At 43.9% G+C, this 24967-nt stretch overlaps 1 protein-coding gene across 2 annotated transcripts in view; it reads left to right on the plus strand.

The window, feature by feature from the left end:
* CAPN13 (calpain 13) overlaps positions 1–24967 on the plus strand; it is an 80845-nt gene that overhangs the window by 17374 nt on the left and 38504 nt on the right. For both annotated transcript variants that reach the window (XM_027077738.2, XM_053201046.1), the window contains exons 2-6: positions 2929–3161; positions 12346–12424; positions 13215–13330; positions 18670–18806; positions 23996–24170. In XM_027077738.2, coding sequence (XP_026933539.2) covers positions 2964–3161; positions 12346–12424; positions 13215–13330; positions 18670–18806; positions 23996–24170 — 705 coding nt within the window. In that variant the 5' untranslated portion in view covers positions 2929–2963. The remainder of the gene's footprint in view (positions 1–2928; positions 3162–12345; positions 12425–13214; positions 13331–18669; positions 18807–23995; positions 24171–24967) is intronic.

Raw genomic sequence — 24967 nt, forward strand, 5'->3', positions numbered from 1 at the left:
ATCATTTCTCAAATGAGGAAAGTGAGGCTTACACAGGGATCCCTAAAGTCAACCAGTCCACCATGCAATAGTGAGCGGTGGGGGCCCTACAGATGGCCTGGGAACTGCTCCCTAAACATAAGGCCTTGGCAAGACTCTGATGGAGAGGTCAAGCCAAACTCTTCCAACTCACTTTTACATGCAATTAAAGGCTGTCCCATAATTGTGTTATTAAGAGCAACCATTTGGGTTACCTAAACTAAAATCAGCTCAATACTGGAGTTTATCATACACTGTCATTGAATATTTTACTGAGAGGTACATGGCTTGGCAATGGTGTCTTGGTTCCACTGTCACTGAGCATGTGCAGAACTGAAAGACCCATAATTTTCACAACTCTCCATTATCAGGTGTCATTGCCTTTGTCCTGAATTGGCAATCAATCTCTATTACTGTTTTCTTGTTCTTGAATGATACCTTACTGTTATTTCAGCTTTTTATATAATCTGTGGTTGCTCTCCTCTTAACCCTATAGTGAGTGGTGAGGTATATAGATGTATTTTCACCTGTTATCTTCCAAGAACTTGATTGGAGAAATGTATGTAACATATTGGGCTAAACCAAATAAAACATTTTTACCTTAGGTGAAACCATACGAAATGGACTATATTTAACAACTTTTTAAAAGTTTATTTATTTTGAGTGAGAGAGAGTATGTGTGCATGCATGAGAGCAGGGGGAGGGTCAGAGAGGGAGAGACAGAATCCCAAGCAAGCACCACACTGTCAGCACACAGCCCGATGTGGGGCTGGGGCTTGAATTCATGAACTCACAAACCTTGAGATCATGACCTGAGCTGAGATCAAGTGTTGGACACTTAACCGACTGAACCACCCAGGACCCCTGAACAATTTTGACCTAAAAAAATGCAAGTTTCCTATTGTCCAACCTAGTAGTTCAAACATAAATTATTTTTACCTCATTTGCTAGACATTTGTATGCATAATTCCCTCTGCATATGCATGTACAGTGACACGTTATAGATGATATTCTGCCTCTGAATTTGTATTATCTAAATAATTTACAACATATTATTATTATATGTTAACTATAAGAACATTGCTAAGTTATTTTGAGTTTGTGTGGGTTTTTTTTTTTTGTATGATCCAAGATCTTGAATGTAAGCTCATATTCTTCATGAATTGTTCATTTATTTCCCTCTTTAGTTCTTTATCATCACTTGATTCCTTTTCTGCTGTTAAGGAGGAATGGATAGGTCCATAGGTCTTGTGGTCTTGGGTCTTCTGTGTCCTGCTCAAAGAAGTTTGAAAAGCACTACGTCAGTGGCTAAGGAGACTTTTCAAGTCCCACAGCCAGTAAGTGTGCATTCAGAATTCAGATGCAACTCCGCTTCCCTCACAGATGGAGGATGTGATACACATTTTGGTCATTGGCATCAGTCACACCCCTATGGCTTCCTGAATAAGAAATGCTAGATTTCCTTGACATATCCTTAAGGAAATTGGGAGGTCAACATTTATTATGTGCCTATGTATGCCAGCCACTCTGCTTGGTATGTTAGTTTGAACCTCATTTGATACCACAGCAAACCCTATGAGGTTGGTATCATTTATCTGTACAGATGGAGAAAGAGGTTTGCAGGCTTGAATACTAACTCCAAATTCTGGAACTGGTAGGTAGGTGATGAAAGCAGAAAGCAAACTTTAAAGCCCATTTGATTGTTCACCACTTTGCCTTTTCTTTTTCTCACTACACATCCCCTTCCCCTAACCCCGTATTTGATTCATCATGAAATCCTATTGGTTCTACCTATAGAATGACTCTGGGGTCTGTTTCTCCATCATTTTCACTACTAATGCTCTAACATTGTCCCTCCCACGAACACGTGCACAGCCTCCTAACCTCCTCCTTGCCACAGTCCTTATCCATCCCCTCCATGTGGCCTTTAACTCACTCCACAATCCTTTACACAGATCTGATTGTGACCTACCTACCTTTTCAGTGTCCCTGCAGTGCTTGCAGAGGACATAAAACATGTCACAATCCAGCTTTCCAACCTACTTTCCTGGCCCTCTCTGCCAACATTCCCTATCCCCAGCTCCTACCTCCACTGACCCTTCCAGACTGCCCACCCCTCCATTCTCTCTAACACCCATGACTTTTCCAATTCAACTCCTGGGCCTCTGTGCACTTGATACTCTAAATTATATAGATAATAACTTGTATATATATATATGTGTGTGTGTGTGTGTGTGTATATATACGTGCTTGTGTGTGTGTGTGTGTGTGTATATATATATATATATATATATATATATATATATATATATATATATATATATAACCAGTTCTCCATCTGGCACATTCTGCTTCCTTCAAGGCCCTGCTCAAATGTCACTGTCTGTGGGAGAGTCATCCTAGACTTTTCCTGGGAGCTCATGGCCCCTCCTCTTTATATCCACAGGATTTTGTACACATTTTTAATTAGACACTTTCTGTTGAATGATAGCTAGCTGTTTAAATGTCTTATCTGTCTTTCCTATTTGATAATGAGCCCCTAAGGGATAAAGATCATGTCGGATTTATCTTTGGATTGCCAGCATGCAGAAAAGTGCCTGGCACCAGGTCAGCACTCAATAAATGTTCATTAATGTACAAACACCCCCCATAGTCTCTCATGCACATAAGAGCATACTGAGTAGTTCTTCGGTAGAGCGGATTGAAAATTGGACTGGGAAGAGGATGCTTGGATTCTAGTCTGGGATCACCCACCAACTAGATGTGTCACTGGGGACAGAACATTTCGGGGTCTCAGTCCCCTCGCTTGTAAAGTAGTGGGAGGACATCTGAGTGCCTTTCCAAGGCTTACATCTAATGATGCAAAGGACTTGACAGCTTATTCCTAAAAATATCTCTCTTTCTTACCAGAAGGAAAAGGCCTTAGGCATCTTCTAAGGAGAGTCATGGCACACAACCAGGAGACTCTAGCCAAGACCCCTGTCATCAAATTCAAGGGCCAAGACTTCAACTTCTTGCGGGATCATTGCCTAAGCAGAGGTCTGCTGTTTGAGGATGAGACCTTCCCTGCGGAGACTTCCTCCATAGGTCTGCAGCTGCTCCAGGGAAAAAACCTCTCCAGACTGATGTGGAGACGGCCAAAGGTGAGTGAGCCCCCCAGAAACACACCCAGCTCCTGGGCCCTCTCAACTGCCTGTCATGGTACCTCCTACTGAAAGAAGGATGGGCACGTGACTTGGTTTTCAAGGGTGGCCCAAACCAAATAGGATAAATTTATCTGGTCCCTTAGCTATAGTGTTGTATCATCAGTAGGATGTAAGGACCCTGTACCAGCAACCAGGACCCCTGGGTTCTAACCCAGTTCTCACACTGAGCACATCACTAGATTGCATGATTCAGTGTTCTTATCTGAGAAATGGGAAACCATGGGTATGAAGATTGTGGTAGTTGGTCTCTAGGGTCTCTTCCATCTCCACAATTGAGCCCATCTGTCAGTCTTCATCACTCTTTATTCTCTTCAGTTACCACTGTCTTTATTTTTTTCTTTTCCCCTGTTAGAATTTAGTCAAAGGGAAGATATCATGTCAGTCACTGATAAAATAGGATGAATTTAAATAATTGCCTCACCCCTCTCATTTATATATGTATTGTCAGTCTTGTAAAGGCTTGATCATTTATAAAAGAATTTTAGACATCAAATTAGGAAGATCTTTCAGGGAAACATTCAAATCCCTATGCCAGTAGTTGGTCACTAACTCAACCTTGTGGCGAGATGAGCCCTGTTGGTTTTTCTAAACTATATTCGTTCCCAAGAAATATTTCTCAGCCCACTGACCATTCTCATAATCTCATTAGGGAAAAAAATCCAGGTAAGGACCACTCTAAGGATCCTGAGGCCAATCTTCCTGTTCTTGCTTCCAAAAGCAACCAGCAGAACCTAGAACAAGAGAAAATAAGATAATGTCTAGTAAGCTAATGATTATGATATCAGCAAGTGTTACCAAGCACTGATTAAGTGCCAAACACTCTCCTGAGTACTTTCAATAAAGCCAGTTTAGTCTATACAAAAAGGATATTTTCTGATAACATAAAATAAGACATTAAACTCTGGAGGTACCAACACTTGCTCTGATGTCAAGGGGGCAGATTTGTAGTTTTGGAGAGGGAAGTGTGAGCAGGGCGCAGGTGGGGCTCAGGATCAGATGGTGGTGCTTCAGGCTTCTAGGATCCATCTCACCAGCCAGAGGCAGTAAGTCCCCAGAAATTATCCTCTTCTGGCCTTCCCCTCCGAAGGGGAGCAGAACAGAGAACTCTATTTAAAGTTTGGAAGGGTTATATATTTTTTCCCCTTGTTATTTTTAGAAGCTGAGATTCTTTTAGAAATGTTCTTTTTTTTCTTTTTTACAAGGTGCTGAGCAATAGATACAAGACCATATTTATAGTGTTGGAGAATTTATAACATTTCTATTTAGGAAGGGTTCAGAGTTTCTTACTATCTGATTTCAGCAACATCTCAAATTTTATCTTTTGGGGGCAAGGAGAAACTGAGGCAAACAGAAGTGAGAGGACTTCCACAGAATCCTTCCAGGAACCTGAAATAGAGGAAGATACGTCCTACTCCCACTCTTCTCCTCAGCCAAAAGCTGAGACAAATGTCTTTGTGTCCCTCATCACAGTGTCCACATTTGTATAGTGTTTTCCTGAGTTTTCCATGTGTCCTGTTCTACTTTGTCTCCTTTGTTCTTTCCCAGGTGTATAGAGAAGAAAACAGATTCAGACAGGGGATGTGACTTGCACAAGGTGACAGTCCAGCTTCCATATGCTGCACTTTCCTTCACATGGGATTGTGTGCCCGACAGGACTCTGTTAGGATTTGAATGAATGAGTGAGTGAATGGATGAAGGAATGACTTTATCTACAGGCCCCTGACATGGGTTTCAAGCTCCATATGTGCAGCTGAGATTCCGTAGGTTGACTGGTTTAACAGGTAGAATGGTAGACAAGAAAGCCACTGAATTCACCCTTTCCACATGGTGACATCCTCAAGTGCCACAGCTTATAGTTGTGCCTGAGAAGAGCCTTGGACGAGGAGCCATGGCCAGTGTAGTTCAATCCTAGTTGGAATGGCCAACACTTACATAGTGCTGACCATATGGTAGGTCCAACTTTAGGTCCTTTGACTCATTGAATCCTCACAGTAATGTTATAAGGAGGTACTATTATTAACCCCACTTTACAGAGGAGAAATAGAAAGAGTTAAGTAACATGCCCAAAATGGTAGAGCTGGAATTTGAACCCTAGAGTCTATCTCCAAGACCTGTACTCCTATCACACTATATTGTCTCCATAAGGCCTCATTGTAAGCTCATGTTGTGTTCTGATTTCCTATTTGCTACAAATAATATTTTGTGCACCAACAGACTCCTAGTTCATCTAGGTAACCAGGAATCAATCTCTGTGTTGTGTCCTGCTTTCCATTTTTTAGGAGAAAAAGAATGAGGTAAGAATGAAATGTTGTACCTGTACGTCACATGATTATTTTAAGGAATAAATGAAGACAATATTTAGAGTCTAGCACATTGCAAACACTTACTAAACACTAGCTATTGTTGCTATAATTAATTTGGGAGGGATGGCATAGGGTAGCAGCCTCAGGGGCTGTCCTTTTGGATCCATGGGTTTTCACAGTCCAGCCAGCACCAGCCCTCAGCTAATTTCAGCAAACACATTTAGAGAGAAATGTAGGTCAGATGAAACCATTTAAGGTCCTAAGGGGGGCTGACAGGGAGTGTGGAGAGAATTTCTTCTCATGTTCCGCTGCCTGTCACCACTTTCAGAAGGTTGCCTCCCACTCTAGAGCTTGCCCAGTCACTGTCCAGAGGTATGGCTGGCACTCCTTAAATTAAGTTCACCTGTATAATGGCTGAGGTGGCACCAAGTCTCCTGAGGCCATCTCCATATTCAAGGCTTGGAAGGACAATGGGGAAGCTCCGTATTCTAAGCAAGTGCTAAACCATCATGGATATCATTCTACCTTGAATACTCACCTGGTCTTGGTAGATTCACTAAGAGTGACTAAGAGTTGGCATACAACTAAACTCAGCTTTCTATGCCTGGCACAGAAAGGTTGTTTAATGTCCCATAATATCTTCTCTCTCCCTCTCTCCCTCCCTCCTCCCCCTCTCTCCCCCTCTCCCCCCCTCCCCCGTTCCTCTCTCTCCTTCCCTCCTTCCTTCTTGCTCTCCCTCTAACAATCAACCTAATCCATTTTGCTGCTGGAACTTTGAAGTAGAAGCTCCTTCATATCTTGCTTCATTCAGCTTCTCTTTGTTTAGAAATTTCCACCCCACTTCTCACATCCCCCCCCCCCAGTGGCAGTCAGTCAGGTTCTGCAACAGCCTGTGACCCTGCACTGACCAAATGGCACTGAGGAGACCCAACTCCTCATGAGCCTCTGCACTGCCTACACCCCCCACCCCATGTCAGCAAGAGACAATGCTGAGAATTAGACTTGTATATGGTGTATCTATTTGATATTTCCTGAATGAAAGTTGGTGCTAGAGTGCTTCCTTTTAGAATTTTAATTCCATAAATAATGCTAAATCCCATTTATCAAGTATGTACATGCAATAAGTATGAATCTAAGCACTTTACATATGACATTTCATTTCATTTAATTACCGTAATAGCCCTGTGAGTAGATCATATTATTATCTTTGTTCAGTAGATGAGCATTGTCCAGGAGAACTTTCCATGATGATAGAAAGGTTCTTTTGGTACCGTTCAGTACAACAGCCATTAGTCATAAGTGGCTATTGGTACTTCCAATGTGGCCAATGCAACTGAGGGATCAAAATTTTAATCTTATTTATTTATTTATTTTTAAAGTTTTTGAAAGTTTATTTATTTATTTTGAGAGAGAGAGAGAGAGAGAGAGAGAGAGCATCAGCGAGCAGGGGAAGGGAAGAGAGAGAGGGAGAGAGAGAATCCCAAGCAGGCTCCGTGCTGTGAACACAGAGCACGACGCGGGGCTCGAACCCACGAACCACAAGATCATGACCCAAGCTGAAACCAAGAGTTGGACACTTAACCAACTGAGCCACCCAGGGACCCCTTAATCTCATTTAAAGTAGCCACATATGATTTGTGGCTACCATATTGGACAGCACAGAAATATAGATACAATTCTTCACAGCAGGGTCACCAATGTGTATCAGATTGAGAGATGGCAATTTCATCTTGGACCCCATACTTTGGGAGAATAATTTTGCTTCTCAACTGAAGAATGGCTGTGGGCCTGAAACATGTTGTCTGATGGGTGCTCAGAGCTCAGGACCCAGCCCTGTTGTGGATCCTGGCCTGTGGCCATCCCAAAATGCAGTATCACCTACCCGGGTAACAACTTTGATCTTTTAAGTGGAGTGGAGTTTCTGAAAGGATTGTTCACTAGAAATGATTTACCTTAGGTCCCAAATGAGTTCTTCAGAAAAGGAAAGTGTTAACAAAGTAGACACAGAAGTGTAGGTTATGAAGGCAACAGGTAACAGAAGGTGACAAGGTAAACCTGCCAGCAAACAAATGCCATCGAGCCAAAGAACTTTGATGCCAATAAAACAAAGCTCTCTAGCAAAAATAGTAAAGGGAGTGACTCTGTCACCTGGCCCAGGCTGACCTCTGCCCACCCTCTGAATGATATATTTAGCCTGTGTCTGAATGCCAACATGCTGACCCTGATGTTCCCTCATCTAACAGCAGCCTTCAAAATGATTGCAGGAATCACTCCAAAACATAGCAAGTGATGTTGCATTGGAAGACACCCCTCCAGAAGCGATTGCAGGAGAATGCCTGGTTTGGTACCACTTCACAGAGGGTATTTGTTAAGATTCCAGGGGTTCTTGAATTATATGTGCTTCTGGCATCCATAAGATAACATAGATTGTCCCAAAATTTGCCTCGAGAAAGGACTTCACAGTGTAGAAGTTGGGAAGATTACTTAGTATGACTATTGCTGATGGCTTCTGTATTAGGGTTCTCCAAAAAAAACAGAAACAATAGGGTGTGTGTGTGTGTGTGTGTGTGTGTGTGTGTGTGTGTCTGTATCTATTATATATCTATATATCCTATAGGATATTACCCATATCAATCAGGCAGAGAAAGAGCAAATTCTCCCTCTACCTTTTGTTTTATTCAGGTCCTCAGTGGATTGGATGGTGCTTATTCACACAGGGATCAGAAATCTGCTTTATTGAACTCAATTCAAATAAATGTTAATCTCATCTGGAAACACAGACATACTTAGAACTAATGTTTAGCTAAATATCTGGGGACCCCTTGACACAGTCAAGTTATAAAATTAACCAGCACACCTTTCTTCAGTACAAATGATGTTTCAGACCCTCCAGAGGGCCCCTCTCGCAGAATCAGAGAACACGGACATCAAGAAGCCCCTATCTGCATGCGTGGTCTGGGGGCGGGGGAGAGATCTGAGCACTATGGAGCCACATTGCCTGGTTCACAGCCCTCTCCCTGCAGATCTGTAATCAAATTGCTCAGCTTCCCTGAACCTGCCCCCTTTCCCTGGCAGGGCTTCAGAATCTTCTGGACTGTGTAAATGCTGAACACTACCTCCAGTTAACCTACTAAATCCAGGCTGTGAGAGGCAGCAGCCAGCAGCCTCCAGGGCAGCGAAGGTCTCAGGTGATTCTGAGTCACACTCAGGGTGTAGACTACTACTTGCCAGTCTTGTCACACTTCACTGTCCTGGTGTGCCTATCCCACCTGGTGATGCCTGCAGACATTGCCATCTTCCCAGTCATCTTTTTTCTTTTTAAGTTTTAATTTAAATTCCAGTTAGTTGGCATAGCATAATATTAGCTTCAGGTGTACAATTTAGTGATTGAACACTTCCCTACAACACCCAGCGCTCATCACAAGTGCACGCCTTAATCCTCTGTTTCTTGGTTTGCCTCTCTTTTTTTCCCTATGATCATTTGTTTTGCTTTTTAAATTCCACATATGAGTGAAATCATATGGTATTTTCTTTCTCTGACTTATTTTGCTTAGCATAATATACTCTAGCTTCGTTGATGTCATTGCAAATGGCAAGGTTTCATTCTTTTTTATTGCCGAGTAATATTCCATTGTGTGTGTGTGTGTGTGTGTGTGTGTGTGTGTGTGTGTGTGTATCACATCTTCTTTATCCATTCATCTTTACCTATTCTCTCAGCAAATCAGCCCAGCAGGCTAAAATGCTTCTGGGTGTAATTTCCATCTCTTCCTACCTCTGCACTTTTTAGATCATCGAGCACCTCTCTAAAGCCCAGGGTGGGGAAGGAATGGGCAGCTCAGAGGATAGGAGATATAGATGCTGGTCTTGTGCCCAACATTGATGAAGACAATTCCAGTGTTTGCCAGTAAACTTTATGTTGAATATTGATTTGCAATAATTGCCATTTAATTTTCATAGCATGAAAATAGTTTTCTGTTCCTAATTAACTACAATTTTTTTATTTTAATTTTTAACATTTTGGTAAATCAGAGAAAGTTGTGCATTTATTAAATGCCTGTGTGGCATTCATTAGAAGGATATAAATTGTTTTTCCTTTGGTGCATGTAAATGCTATTTTATATTATTATATATCCTGATACAAAATCAGCGTCCTTCATTTCTAGGGCAAACCCTGCTTGATTATAGTGGGTTAGTCTTAATAATTTCTTGCTCATTCATTTGCCATGTGTTTTATTTTGGTATATTTCATAAGTGAAATCAGTCTATAATGTGTGTATGTTCTTGTGCTTTCACTGTCCCAGGCTATGCTGGCTTCTTAAAATAAATGGTGGCAGGATTTTTCTTCCTTCCCTTCCTTCCCTTTCTTTCTTTTCGCTGAAACTGTAAGTGATACAAGAATGGTCTATTCCCTGAAAGTGTGAGAGAACTCCCCAGGAAATCCTGTGTACTTGAAAGCCTTCACAGAGCTGTCAGGGAGATATTCTTTGATCATTTGAAAATACTATTGCAAAGTTATCTTTTAAAGTTTACTGACTAACTTGAATCATTTTTGGCCATGCTAATTTTAGTCGGATAATCATCACTATTTTTAAATTGATTAGTATAGAATTTTACGTCATGTTTTTGTATTGCTGAAATCTCATTTTTATTTCTAATTTTAGTTGGGTTTCCCTACCATATTTGTTAAAGGTTGGGTCTATGTAAACCTTTTTCCCCAAATGGAGCGAGTTACTTGCTTTATTGGTCTTGCTGTTTTTCTATTTTAGAATTCACTAATTGTCTTTTATCATTTTTTTCTGCCTCTATTTGAGGCTCTTTTTGTCTTTCTAACATCTATGAGTTGATTGTTTAATTCATGTTTTTTTTCTATCATGTTTAACAATGAATGCATTTGAGGCTCTGGGTTTGTCTGTGAGTATGGCCTTTTGAATTTTGCAAATATTACAGAAGGGAATCAATATTTATTGAACATGTACCTTGTCCAATGTCCCAAGGATCCACATCCTTCCTCATCTGTTAGGTGGAAAAACTCCTGCTTAGCAAGGCTAGTGGGAGACGATGGGTGAATAAAGCCCCTGGACCTCAGCAAGGTAGTCAGTGCCTCAATGGCTTTGCCACCGGAGTCTCCCTTTCACACATGAGGAAACTGAGGCTCAGATAAGGAAGTGGTTCAAGGTCACCCAGGGAGAAGGCAGGGCAGGGTTCCACCCTGGGTCTGTCTCCATGACTTTCAGCACGCCCACCCCCCTTCTGCAGTCACACTGCAGGGAAAACCAGAGCAAACAGCAGAGGAGAGCTGGGGCTTCGGGCAGGTCAGGAAAGTTGAGCAAAGCTATCTTTGTTCCCCATCCAAGCCCACTGGCCTCCTGTCTCTTTAATTCCTGTGAGTGGAAGATCTTAAGCATCTGCTCAGTGACAGCAAATGCTAGTGAGATCTTTACCTCCTTTCCACAGTAGAAGGGCTGGGGACAGCTGGGTGAAGTGCCTGGAGTTGTCCTGGAACCGGGACACTCACTCCCTCCATGGCCCTGCAAAGAGTTCTGTGCTGCTGGCTTGTGTTGGGGGAGGTCCCTGCATCCCCCCAGATATGGGTACTTAGCTGCCCAGCTTGGAGCCCAGATGTGGGGAAAGGGCAGGCCAGCTTGGTGCCTCTACCCGGGGAGGGTCTGAGCCTGAGTGCACCTCTCCTGGTGAATGTGAGACGGCCAGTTATTTGTAGAGAAGGTAGTGGGAACAGGTTTAGTGAGGCAATTACCCCTCCCACACAAACCGGGCTGAGGTGTTTGCAGACCTGCACACCTTTGTTTGCCTCTTGGCATCTCCACCAGGAAACTGGCAGTTTCTGAAGGGCCGACAGGTCTCTCAAAGCACAGGACTCTGTATATTCATGGCTGTTGAGCAAATAAATCCACTTCCACTTTGCAGGCCTGTTCTCTGGGGGGACTTATTCGTCAATGTGAAAAGAAATGATACAGGAACAATGACCAAAGTATGCAAATGCAGTAGAAATCTGGGGACAGTTGCACAGAGAGGGTGCTGAGGGTAATCCTGCAGACTTCCAGTAGGGAAAACCTGGGGGCTCCCTGGGGCTCCTTGACCCATGGGAGCCCCTTCCAGAACTCTCACAATCCTTGTGTCTGCTGGGAGTTCCCCAAATTCTCCCTAGATATTGCAGCACTACAGAGTCCTCTCTCAAACCCCTTTCTGTGGTTGCCACGCGCTCTGTGTGTTAGAGGTTGGGGCACGACTGGGCTCCAAGTAACAGTACCCAAGACAAGGGACCTGGGGTCTTCTAGAATCAGTTTGTGAGTTAGCCCTCAGTGGACAAAGGTCGGAGTAACACATCTTGCATCCGGTAGAGCGTGTGGCTGGACTCGAACTTGGAGCCTAGAATGCCCTACTGCTGAGAGAGGACATGTCACAATGAATGCTTTATTATGTTTATAAAAGGGTCCTCTAACAAATGTATCTTTTTGTTTGTTTGTTTATAACCTGTTACTACAACACAGCTAGTTGGGACTAGGATGGCTGACTATTTGATGTAAGGATCCTGAGCCTTTATTTATGTTTATCTTTTCCTGCATTTTGCTTGTACATTTATTGCCTGTCTTGTCAGTTATGTATATTCCCCTTTGACATCTGCCTTCCTGATAGCAATCAAACCTGAAGAATGAGGGGAACTTTTCTAACTCGGATTTTAAGCACCTGTTTAAGAATTAACCTCTACCCCTCAAAGACAAAGTGAGTGATGTCTTGGGTACCACTTGGGGACACAGAGGAATGAAAGATGCTCATGGCTTTTCTCCCTCTTGCCTAAGGATATATTAGAGGGTAAATCAGAACCTCACTTCATCCTGGAAGGTGCAAGCAGATTTGACATCCAACAAGGAGAGGCCGGTAAGGACTCAACGTCTTTCCTCCTGGCCCTGGATCAGGGCAGACAGCCTGAAGTCAGCCTCCAGGTAGGGAGGGACAGAAGGAGGTGCCCACCCAGACCCACAGATTTCTACCCCAGCTTCTGAGGAGGCAAGGTCGGCACCCTTGGTGCTGTGTGGATGGACTGTTCACACTGGCAACAAGATTTCCTGTAACTTCAGCTCTGGGCAGCTCTGGCAAGATGCGAATCAGAGGCAGGTTGTCCCAACAACCCTGCTGAGGCCTGGCTAGGGCTCACTTTTAGTTTTTTTTTAAGTTTATTTATTTATTTTGAGAGAGTGCGCATGTAAGCAGGAGAGGGGCAGACAGCGGGAGACAGAGAGAATCCCAAGCAGGCTCCTGCACTGTCCATGCAGAGCTTGAGGTGGGGCTCGAACCCATGAACCCTGAGATCATGACTTGAGCTGAAATCAAGAGTCAGTCACTTAACCGAGTAAGCTACCCAGGCACTCCTGGATGGGGCTCTCTTGACTTCCCTCACCATCACCATCCCCCTCCCCATCCCTTTTTACCTTCCTCATAGCCACCCCAACTCCCATCACCCCTACCCCACATCATCACCAGCTCCTTCTCTGTCTTGCTTGGAACTGGCCCCAGTGAACCCTTCCCCAGTTCTCCTCTCCCAGGCAGAAAAGGAATGTATTATTCAGAAGACGGTGTATGGATTCTGGTGACAAAGACCCACGAAATGTGTGGAGTGGGGCTTCCAGATGTGTTCAGTAGACCTCTCATGGCTTCCGTCCCCTCACAGGAGATTGCTGGTTCCTGGCAGCACTGGGCTCCTTGACACAAAACCCACAGCACCTGCAGAAGATCCTGATGGACCAAAGCTTTTCATGCCACTACGCAGGGATCTTCCGTTTCCGGGTATGTGCACCACTGGGACACTTCTCACCTAGGTTCTCTGTGAGCACAGGCAGGCGAGTATCTTGACTATTCTCATGGTCTGCTAGCCTACAATGGAAGGCTCACCCGTGCGTTAGTTACTTTGCGTACCTCTAAGAAAGGATTTGAGCTCAAGGTCTGGCAGCACATGGGAGAGCTGGGAGTTAAAACGTTTTCATGTAAACAAATAAAAAGAAATAGCAGAAACACTTAGCAAAAAAAAAAAAAAAAGTCATTAATCAAGAACCCTGCACATCATAGAGCTTTTGTCTGTGTTGATTCCTGTGCTGTATCTTGCTATTTTGATTACAGTAGCTGTAGAGTAAGTCGCAACATCTGGCAGAGTAAGTTTTCCTTCCTTATTCGTTGTTCTTTCCTCAAAAATATCTTGGTAATTCCTGCGCTTTTATTCTTTGATGAGAATTTTAAAATCATTGTGTCTAATTAAAAAGAAAAGGCACTCTGTGATGCAGAGTGGAGTAGCATTAAATGTATGTATTTATTTGGAAACATTACACTTTTATTATTTTAATTATTCCTTTCCAGAAACATGGTATATCTTTCTATTCATTCAGAACTAGTTTTATGCCCTTCAATAAAATGTTATAGCTATGCTTCCACATTGGTGTCACACCCTTCTTGTTAAATGTATTCTCAAATATTTTACAATTTTGCAGCCAATGTGAATGAGATTTCCCCCTCATTTCATTTTTTTTAATGTTTATTCATTTTTGAGAGAGACAGAGACAGAGTGTGAACAGGGGAGGGACAGAGAGAGAGAGAGACACACAGAATCTGAAGCAGGCTCCAGGCTCTGAGCTGTCAGCACAGAGCCCAATGTGGGGCTCGAACTCCTGAACCGTGAGATCATGACCTAAGCCAGTCAGCCCACTCAATAGACTAAGCCACCCAGGCACCCCCCTCATTTCTATCTAGATGTTGCTGGTAAGAGGAAAGCCACTCCTTACTAAATACTAAATTGTATCTAGCCACCTTACCAAATTCCTTAATTAGTTCCAATTTTTTTTTTCTTTAGTAGAGTCTGGATTTTTTAGTTAATGAATATTCTCTGCAAATAAAGATAATTTTGTCACTACTTTTATTATTTATAGAACTTACTTTGCCCTTTGTCCTTGTCCCATTAGTTAGAAGTTTGCAATTTTGAATAAGAGTGACAAGAATAAAGTCCTGCCTTTTCCTGGTTTTAGTGATGTTTTCTCCTGGTGTGCCATTGTTTTAATGCACTGTGGGATTCAATTTGCTAAAAATGTTATTAGAATTTTTGCATCTATATCACATGTAGAATTGGTTTTTAGTTGTTGTTTTTACCATGTTTGAGTTATGTTGGCTTTTTTAAATGAACCTACTGAGCTTTGCATATCTTGATCTGAAATAATTTGAACAATGGTTGTTAATCATGGATTATCTGATCTTTGAAAGTAAAATAGACAATAGTTAAAAGATCTGGAACCACTTCCTTTTTCAACATGATTTCTTTTACTCTTCCAATGTGTTCAACAGCTATTAAAATGTTTGTGTCTCTTATTTCTTCTGGGGTTAATCTTGAAATTTTTTTTGCCAGGAAAACCAACTATTACTTCTCTCAGACCAAATTTATTGCCCAAAATTTGCTTATGTGATTGTCTGAAAATTCACTTAATTTCTTCTAATCTATGGTTAAATCCACTTTATCAATCCCTGTGCTATGTTTTTGTTTTTCCTTTTCTTCATAATACAGGTTTTCTTAACCAAAGCAATCTGTTTATTGGTTTTTGAACAAATCAACCTTTGATTTTCATTATTCTGTTTTTCTTTTGGAGTTTTGTTTTCTATATAACTAATTTCAATTTATTTTTATTAAGTACTGTTTACTTTCTGCTAATTTTATTGTTTTTTGTTTGTTTTCTGAAACTGTACACTTTTCTGTCTTTTTTGTTTAATAATGAAAACTTTTAAAACCATAAATTTTTATATGAGATATTATCTATTTACAGGTTTTGATATAAAATGTCTTTTATTAACTTTAATGCAATGTACTTTTAGTTTTGATTAAGCTTTGGTTACAGTTTATATTCTATTTATTAAACTATGATCAGAGAATATTCATAAAATCTCTACATTTGGGGAAATTATTAAAATTTTATTCATGGCCAAATCTACAACAATTTTTGCAAATGCTTCATGGACATATGAGAAGAATATCCAGTGATCAGAGGTTTTACATATGGAGTCAAGATTTCTGATTTGCAGATTGTTGTGTCTCCAGTTAACTTTTTTTATCTTGACTTAACTTTTGTCTGCTTGATTTGTCAAATTCTAAAAGAGGTGAATTGAATTTCTTCCCCAGAGTTATACCTTGGAGCGTCCTTCTTATGTTTTCAGATGTTTTAGCTTTAACCTTTTCCTGTTTTATTCTATGGTGCCCAAAGTTTTATGTTCTTGCTATCTGCTTGTTGGAATAAAGCTCACACAATATCACTCTTTATTGTGTTTAATGTGTTGGGCTTTGAATTCTTCTCTATCTGATGCTCATATTGCTAATTCAGCTTCCTGTTATTTACATTTTTCTGTTCTCTTTGTTCATCTGTTCCTTATCAATTTCACTTCCATATTTCTATAAATATACTTTTATAAAAGTATATTTTAAACTCCTTGCTCACCATTGTTTCTTTCACCCTTCATTTCCCCTTATCTTATTTCCCCTTGTTCTAATTTCATCCTCATTAGGTAGTAGTTCCTTGAATAATTTCCTCTGATCACATGAGTATTTTCACTTGCCCTTGCTTAAGAATGATATGTCAGTTGGGTTTGAGATTCTTGGATCACATTCCCTTTCCTCAAGAGTCTGTAAACATTATTTCTTTGTCTTACAGCTTCCAATGTTGCAGAAGAAAAATCCAATGTCAATCTATGCTTTTGGCTTTGTATGCAACATGTTCTTTCAAGTTTATAAGAGGTACTTTCTCTCTCTCCTTGGTGTTCAGAAATTTCTCTGAAGTATGCCCAGATGTGTGCCTTTTTGAAACTAATCTTGGCTGGAATTCATTGAGCCCTTTCATTCTGAAGACTTTACTCCTTTTTCTGCTCAGCTAAATTTCCCTTCATTTTTTTCTGGGTGTCCTCCTTTACTTTGTATTCTCTTCCTAAAGTCCAACTAATTGCATACTAGGTCTTCTAACAAGTTCCCAGGTGATGCCTATCCTGGTGGTCCAAGGATCTGACTAAGGAGTGAGCTAGAAGATGCAAGGTTTACTGTCTGAGCTCACCTTAGACTGCCAGTGTTGGTAGTAACAGGTAGTTAGGAGAAACTGAGGCACAAGCAGGACACTCTTTGCCCTTCTGAATGGTGAGAAAGTTCCACAATTCTCCAGAAACAGCTGAGGTATTGATTTCTGTGCCTCTCTTCTTATCACTCTGAACTTGGCACTGCTTTCTGGAAAGAGCCCAGTGCCCAGGCAACATGGCTACTTTGCTCAAAATATTTCTGTCTTCCCTCTGACACCTGGGTGTTGGCAAAATGGCACCAGCATGCTTCTCGGAGGGTCCAGACACTATTCAGATGCCAGCCCTCCTCAAGTAGAGGTGAACCAGGAAATGCAGATTGGTGACCTCATTCTTGACCATTTGCATCCTTTCTGGAAACAATGATCTTATCTGGTGTTCCCTTTGTATAAGGAGAGCAAGTTTGGTCAGCATTACTCATGTGGGAATATTGGGGTGAAGGTGAATTCTAAGGGAGAACCAAGCAGAGAAGCTCATTCAAGCCAGGACTCATCCCAGTCTACGCTGCACCAGGCACTATCCAAGGTCCTGAAAGAAGCTATTGAAAAATAGTTACTACTTTCAAAACTGATCTTACTTTCACAATATCATCAGATCCCAATCACAGCCCTATGAGGAAGTTCATACTTTACCACCACTTGACAGATAAGGAAACTGATACCCAGAGAATTCAGTGTCTTACCCAACATCTATTGCTCAGGTAACTAAAGGTAAAACCAGTATTCAAGCACAGTTCCACTAACTGGCCACTGTCTACTACATTTGCTATCCAGTTAAACCCCAAATCCAGATCAGGCTCTTTTTCCAGTACCCCACTTCTAGCTTTCCTTGGTGTGCCAAACATATTTCATGACCTTCCTCCTAGTAACACCCCTGTTGGCTTTTAACCTCACCTGTCTACACATTTTACTGCAGTAGGGACACAAATCCACAGCTGTGCCGGAACCAGCTTCAGTGCACTGAGTTCACTAATGACCGTGAAAACATCTTCTTTGCTTTGTCTCCACTGACATCTCTGTCTCAGTCTCCTCTACTGTGAAGTACATCCTTAGCTGGATGAAACAGCCCAACATCTGTGACACCCAGATGTGGAAAAAGCCATGTGGATGGCTTCCCGTCACTGCCAAGCAGATGATAGATCACATCCACCCAGCTTTACTCTGAGCCCACCTGTCATAGGCTTGCCTTCATCAAGACTCAAGCCTGAAGCTGGAAGCTCTGCTGCTTATCCAGCACAGGGGAGACCAGCCAAGAAACTCCAAAAGGCTGGCTTTGTTATGAATTTTCCTCATTTGGTCATGTCCCCGGGTGAACCATTAAGAGTTGAACACTGAAGATTAAAGCAGTCTGTTTTGGAGAGAAACATCTGGTTCATTTGTGCTCTTAGCAGTAGCAGTGCTAGCCAGTTTGATTTCTGCTACTCTGATGGCAGGACATCTTCACATGAGCTGAGGAAGGCCAGAGCGAGGCTCTCACTGCTCAGTCCTCCAGAGCAATCTTCATCATTTGGCCTCTGGGCCTTTGCCCACACTGTCCTTGCCATCTGGGATGCCTTTCCTACCTCCTTGCCACCTGCTTAAATCCTGCCGCCTCCCTCAAGCCTTTAGCCCCTGGTAGGCTCTCCTGTCCCCCGTTACAATACTCTGTATCTACCATTCTCCTTGTTATTCAGCAACTGTTCCCTGTGTTGCCCTATTGTGCCCAAGATATACTTGGAGAGTCTCCTGTGTGTCTGAAGCTCATAAAGGACCCGCCAAAGTGAGGCCAGAGTTAGTAGCAAAGTCAAACAAAAACCCAAGTCTCTTTCCTCTCAGCATGTCTTTTCTTTGACTCACTTGGCCTGTGACTCATCCGTCCAGTGAAGTCGACATGCCAGGCCCCTGTCCACTGACCTCGGCTGGGATTTTGTTCTGGATAGAGTTTGTTGTTATACTGGGGAGGTTGTGTGGTGACAGTGGTTATTGTTTGGCATGGGTCAGGGGTCCTGGAGCTCCCTTCTGCCGCAGCTCTACTAAGGCATATATTCATCTCTCTTCTAGTTTTGGCAGTGTGGCCAGTGGGTTGAAGTGGTGGTTGATGATCGCCTGCCTGTCCTCAACAGGGAATATCTCTTTGTGCATCCTCGCAACAACAACCAAGAGTTTTGGCCCTGCCTGCTGGAGAAAGCTTATGCCAAGTAAGGATGGCCCACCCCTCAGCACAGGGCCTCGATGCTGGCCTTACCTGCCCAGCTGCTTGTCCTGATGGATGCTCCACAGCAGCTGGCCCCAGGACTTTTGGCAGCTCTGCTGAATGCACATGATTCCCTGGGAGCATCAGAGCCTTTGCCACCTAGCTGGGCATGCTTCATAAACAATCACTGTACATAAGGCTCTGTTGGAGCCACAGGAGGAACCCAGAGGCACATAACAAGGAGTGGGCAGGGCAAGGCTGGACAGAGATAGGTACTAACAACACTATTATTTCAAGGGCTGGGATAAGAGCCCAAATAAAATATAATATCAGGTCAAAGTCTGATCAGAGGACAGAGAAAGAAAACAATCTTGACTTTCTGACTCATAGAGTCAGGCTTAGACTTTATAGAGGACATGGCATTGAGTGAGGCCTTGAAGGATGGGTAGAATTTCAGCAAGGAGAAAGGGGATATGTTGGAAGTTATTCCCAACTATTGGAAGGATTTAAGCAAAGACCAAGGGGCAGGACAGTTCAAAATGAGGTGGAGCAGTTGGGGGCCTGGAATGGCCACTATGAGATTGTATCTGTGTGGGAGGACAGGGCAGGAATTGCTGTTTATTATATGGTCCAAGAACCATGATTCAAAGACTACCTTCTAGTGTTAACAAGCTCAATGACTTATAAACACCCCAATTCATACATTTTATTTAGCCTCTTTGAGTTGCATCTATTCAGACAATGTTAATTAGGCATTTAACCATAGGCCAGGCACTGTGCTTGGAACTAGGATAAAGACTCTGAGACTGGCTTCAATAGGTGTGAGCAAAACTGTATGTTGTGTGGAAGATGTCACTGTCATAGAGACCTACACAGGTGAGGGACACATCAGAGCTAGAAATCAATGCTAGGGGACAAAAGGACCATCACTTTCAGGAGCAAATGAATTACTGGAGTGTCATAGAATCAGGTTCCCCAAAGATCACCATGACCCACCACGTTTTACAGATTGGAAAGCCAAAATTCCAAATAGTGATGTGATGGTAGTCACTAGAAGGAATCTGCTGGGGTTTTCAGTTATTTGACCCAGGCACATCAGTTAGGAAGACTGAAGACCCTGCTGAGTTCACTCCTATGCCATGAGGATGCCAACAACCCCACAGACCACCCCAGTCTCTACCCTTCTGGAGGTTACAATTTGAACAGCCATGCATCTCAAGAGGTTTTTTTTGTTTGTTTGTTTGTTTTGTTTTTTTTTTTTTTTTTGCATTCTTTTTGTCAAGCCTATTTGTGAAAAACTAAAGCTGTTGCTCATTTCCAGTGTCAAGAAGAGCTGTTCATTAGCATTTGAGAATGAATCCGAGATAACAGCCAAGGTTGTTGAACCAATCCATATGTTTGGGGAGGTTAATTTGCTTCTAAGTGATTTACGCAAACACTGCCATTTCTTTCCACTGTGCATTCAGCCCTCCCCACTTCAGGGCTTTGCTTTTCCCTTATGTGAAAAGGGGAGCATGCCAGTTCACTTGGAGAATTAGAAACCTTGTGGAATGAAATGATGACTTTGACCCCATTTTGTTAACAGTCAACCTAAAGCAATCATTCAGCTTGAAAAGAAAATGGGAAAGTGGACCCAGAATCCACATTCTACTGCCTAAAGAAATCTAGTGAGGATAAAATGTTTCAAACTAGTAAGCTGTTTAAAAGCTTTCCCCTCCAACCAAAGAAGGAAATCATAGAATGCAGGAGTGAGCACAATAGAATTTGAGCTATCCGAGCTGGAGGGGACCTCTGTCAGTCTCGAGCCCTACCTCCTTCTTTGAAAGATGAGGAAACTGAGGCTCAGAACACTGAAATGAGCAGCCCAAGGTCAAGTGTTCCCCTTGTTGTGTGCTTTTCCATCATCCCTTGAGGCTGTCAGTTCTATAGGAAAAAGATTTGTCTCTTTGCTTCTTTGGGACTCAGTGTCTGGCACACAATTACCACAGCACAAACATGGAGAACGCATTCGTCCAGATGGAGATGACCCTCCTTCCCTCCCCCCGCCAAGAATGTAGGCCAGTGAACACATGCATTCTAAACTTTCAACTTTCCTTGCAACTGGGGAGTCTGGAAACGAATCGGTTGAGTCAGATCTATGTTGGCAAGGTTTTGTCCCCAGAAGTCATAAAAAAGGAGATTGCGGGACAAGATCTGATAGGCTGCATATCATCCTGTATGGAATCTTGGCAATTAAGAGTCACAGCATCTCAGCACCCTTTCTGGTTCTGATTTAGATGTCTAAATTCATCCCTCTTTCCTAGCATTGCTGGGCAGATAGACATTTCCCCCAAATGAAGCTGAAGCACAGAGACGAGAACAAGACGCTCTCAGAATTCCTGGGCTCAGGTGACAAGGTGTAATGACAGGTGTGGTGAACACAGTTCTATCTTTCTTCCCTTTCTGTTTCCTGTCAGCAAAGGGGGCTAAGAATAGTTGCCATGTTTCTGAAGCATCAGCAGTCTTCGTGAGCTCATGTTTGTGAAGCAGAGAGATAACTCCTTGTCAAAATACCCAGCTTCTGCTGAGACAGGCTTTGTGGACATTGTGGAGAGACAGTGAGAGAGGGGCGGCTGGCCTCCCCATGCATTGAGTATCTCTGTGGCAACTGTAGGTTGTTGTAAGCATAAGGTATCAGAGGAGGCCCATAGACACCAAAGCAGTGGGCCAATGTATCAGGACAGGGCCTGGGCTGCTTTTCTGGAATGGCTCTGATGCAGCCCTGTTTAAAGCCAGAGAGGGCTCTTAAGGGCATCTAGATGGGGCTGTTGCAGTGTGGGAGGTCACACTGGTAGGTTCTAGAATGGGCTCCAGAACCCCAATCTTTGTGAACTTCCAGTACCTTCAGCAAAGCCCCTCCTAATCTAGGACCCAGAGCCAGAATACATGTGGGGAATCAAGAGTCAGGCATTCAGCCCCAACTAGGCATGACCCTTTGATAATGGTCATTGAATTTGACTTTGAATTGAATAAGGTCATTGAATAAGACTTTGAATTTGACTAAGTAAATACCCCAGAGATAAGAGTCTAGGGAGATAGGAAGATAAGATTAAGAACCAGTTTTAACAAGTTGAGATCAATCTGTCACATGGCAGTTTCTGTAGAAGGGCCCTTCTGTGTATCCAGAGCTTTCTTTTATAAAAAGACTCTTTTAAGCCCTCCGTGGCATTTGTGCCTGGGACGTTGTCCTGTTTTGACTGGCTACTTGACATGTATTTGCTGAAGCGAACTTACGTGAATTCTGAGTGACGCCCAGTGGCAGAGGTGGAGATATAGTGAGATAAGAGGGTCTGGAGGACCCCACAAGCCTACCCAGTCAACCTTACTGTTTCCAAGTGAAGGACCAGGAAGGGAAGGCTGAAGGCCCCCTGGAGGGGCAGCAGGGAAGATCTCAGACCCAGACCCCTTCCCTGATTCACAGGACAAGAAAGAAAGCCATGGTCAGAGATTCCCCACATTGCCATCAGCTTGTGAGGGTCTTGGCCTTGGCTTATCCCTCCAGGGACAGAAGAGAAGGTCTCTGGTGAGAAGGCTGAGTGACAGGGGCAGTGGTGAGGAAGTCTCCCACTGGGCAGCTCTGAGACCAGAAGGCAGGGTCTTCTCCCCACTCCCTGCCTGGCCTCAGCTCCATGTCCTTTGTGGGTTTGCATTGCCTGTATTTTAGGGTTCCCTGGGAGCCTTTTCGGTTGACCCCATTGACAGGAACTTGAGTTCTCAAAACAATTCTGCCCTTGTCTGGCCTGCTTCAGTGGTCCATCTAGCCTCTCTTCCAGGAGCACCATCGCTGGCTCCCTTCCACCATGCTTTTTTGGCTCGGGGATTCTTCCTCCCTGGAATGCCCATCCCACTGTCCTTACCTGGATAAACTCAGAGGTGTGCTCCTCCCCGAGCTCTCCCTGGGCCCTCAGGCATTTCTTCTCTGTTCCAAGATGATCCACTCACTCTCATAGCAAACGGAACCCCAAGGGCAGAAAGTAGACATTCTAAGGAAAATGTCCCCATGGCAGAGGGCTGTTGCAAAGAAGTAACAGTTGTGGAGGTAGAAGCAGAGTGAGGGTGGCCTTGCTGAGCGAGGGTGGCCTTGCTGTGCCTGATAGTGATGTAACAAGCATGCACTCTGCAAGCCAGATACTTTCTGCATGTCATCCATGCAAGAACTGGCAGAAGGGGCACAGCAGCCCATCGAGGCAGGGACTGTTACATGCCCACTCCCCAACTGAGCAAGGGGAGCCTTAGAAAGTCTCAGCTTCCTGCCCAGGATTGAGAGCTCATGGGAGGGGAAGCCAGGAGTTGAACCCGAGTGGTTTGGCTCTTGAATTTGGAATCTGTCGGCCTCTCTAGTGAGTGACTGGGGCTACTCAGGTTTGGGGGATAATGGGGAGGAAGTGAAATGAGGTGATAACCCTGGGCAGGGGCAGAAACCCCACACAAGAGTGGGAAGAAGTGCTTTACAGAACATGTACGAGGGTTCCAGGTGGCTTGCTTTGAAGTCATGTTGTGTAGGACTTGTCCTCACCTGTGTTACCTTCAGTCAAGTTGACTAACATCCCTGATGATCCTGGGATGAGTGGGTTAGTCCTGAGAGTAGGAATTCTGGACCATGCTTCACACTACATGAGAACAGAGGCTGCATGTGGCCACAGCAGGCATCAGGGTCATTGGCTGAGCTCTTGGAGGGCAGGGACAGGGGGTTGCCCATCTTTGAACAGCCTGTGCCTAGCACAGTATCCCTCACATGAATACTTACCACTATCATTAAACTGAACAGGAAACAGTGGACATTCATCACCAGAATATCCAGTGTTTATTGAGGGCTTGCCACGTGCCAGGTTAAATAACTTGTCCAAGGTTAAGCGGTTAAATATAAGGAGAGGTTGGGATTCAGCCCCTGCCCTGTGGCTCCAGCACCTGCACTTCTGACCTCTGCACAATACTGCTGTTTGTGAGGCCGCCCAGCCCCAGCTGAGCAGGGGAAGGACAGTGGCGCTTTGCTGGAAACGCCATCGTAGTGAATGGAAGGCAGGTGGCCCTAGTGCAGGTGCAGATCAGGCATTCCTTCTCTGGGCAATATGCGGATGTCAGGTGGGCAACCTCCCTGCCTGGCACATCTCATCAAAGTCGCCACAGGGGCGGTTGTGACTTTCCCCCTCCCAGGTTTCGTGGGTCCTATCTCAACCTGCACTACGGCTTCCTTCCTGATGCCCTGGTGGACCTCACAGGAGGGGTGGTCACCAGCATCGACCTGCACTCCTTTCCTTCTGACCTGGTGATGATGCTGAAGACAGCAGCCAAGGCAGGCTCCCTGGTGACCTGCGGCACCCCGGCCTCGGTGAGTAGACTCCCGACACTGGGTGGAGCCCTTCCTCGCCCAGGAATGTCCAGCCACCAACCCATTCAGGTAGTCCGGGGCATGGCCAAGCAGACGTCACAGAGCATGGAGACCATCCTTCACTGAGGCCGCCTGATTGAATCCTCACAGCAGCCCTCCCTCTGGGAGAGGGGTTGCAGAATTCACTTACAGAAGAGGAAAATGGGCTCAGAGAAGCCAAGTAAAACACTCACCATCACACAGCCAGCAAGTGGCTGATCAGGGTTCAGATGCTGCTGCCTGACTCCAAAGCCTTTACCTAGTGCTTTCATGTGAGCAGTGGGGTCTGGAGTGACTGGGCCACTCTTTGATTCTCACCGGCTCCAAAGACAGCATCCCAAGGTCAGTGTGTCCCATTTTGAAAAGCTTGGGTGATCCTCCAAATTATTTCGGAGTCTATTCTGAGACAGCCAGCCCCCTATCCGTGAGGATGTTTCCTTCACCCTGTAAACACGTGAGCTTTGAGTCACACACCCCCAATCTGAAATGCCACCTGAAAACTAACATGCATTTTGCACTCCAGTTAGTTACTCATGGCACGGGGGTGGTGGGTATTCCCGACTCCCCCAGAATGCCCCACTGACGTGTTTTGTGCTGTGTGTCATTGGTGACCAGTGACTGGAGGAGCACACAGTCCAGGTCAGCCTCGGGACTCAGTGGGGTTCTGTCAGTAATGGGGCAGTCCCCTGAGGTACGAAATGCTTGGGGCCTCAACCACCCAGCAGCCTTCAAACTCTGCCTCTCTAGAAAAGAGTTCC

This window comes from Acinonyx jubatus, chromosome A3, assembly GCF_027475565.1.
Source record: "Acinonyx jubatus isolate Ajub_Pintada_27869175 chromosome A3, VMU_Ajub_asm_v1.0, whole genome shotgun sequence".
NCBI lineage: Eukaryota > Metazoa > Chordata > Mammalia > Carnivora > Felidae > Acinonyx > Acinonyx jubatus.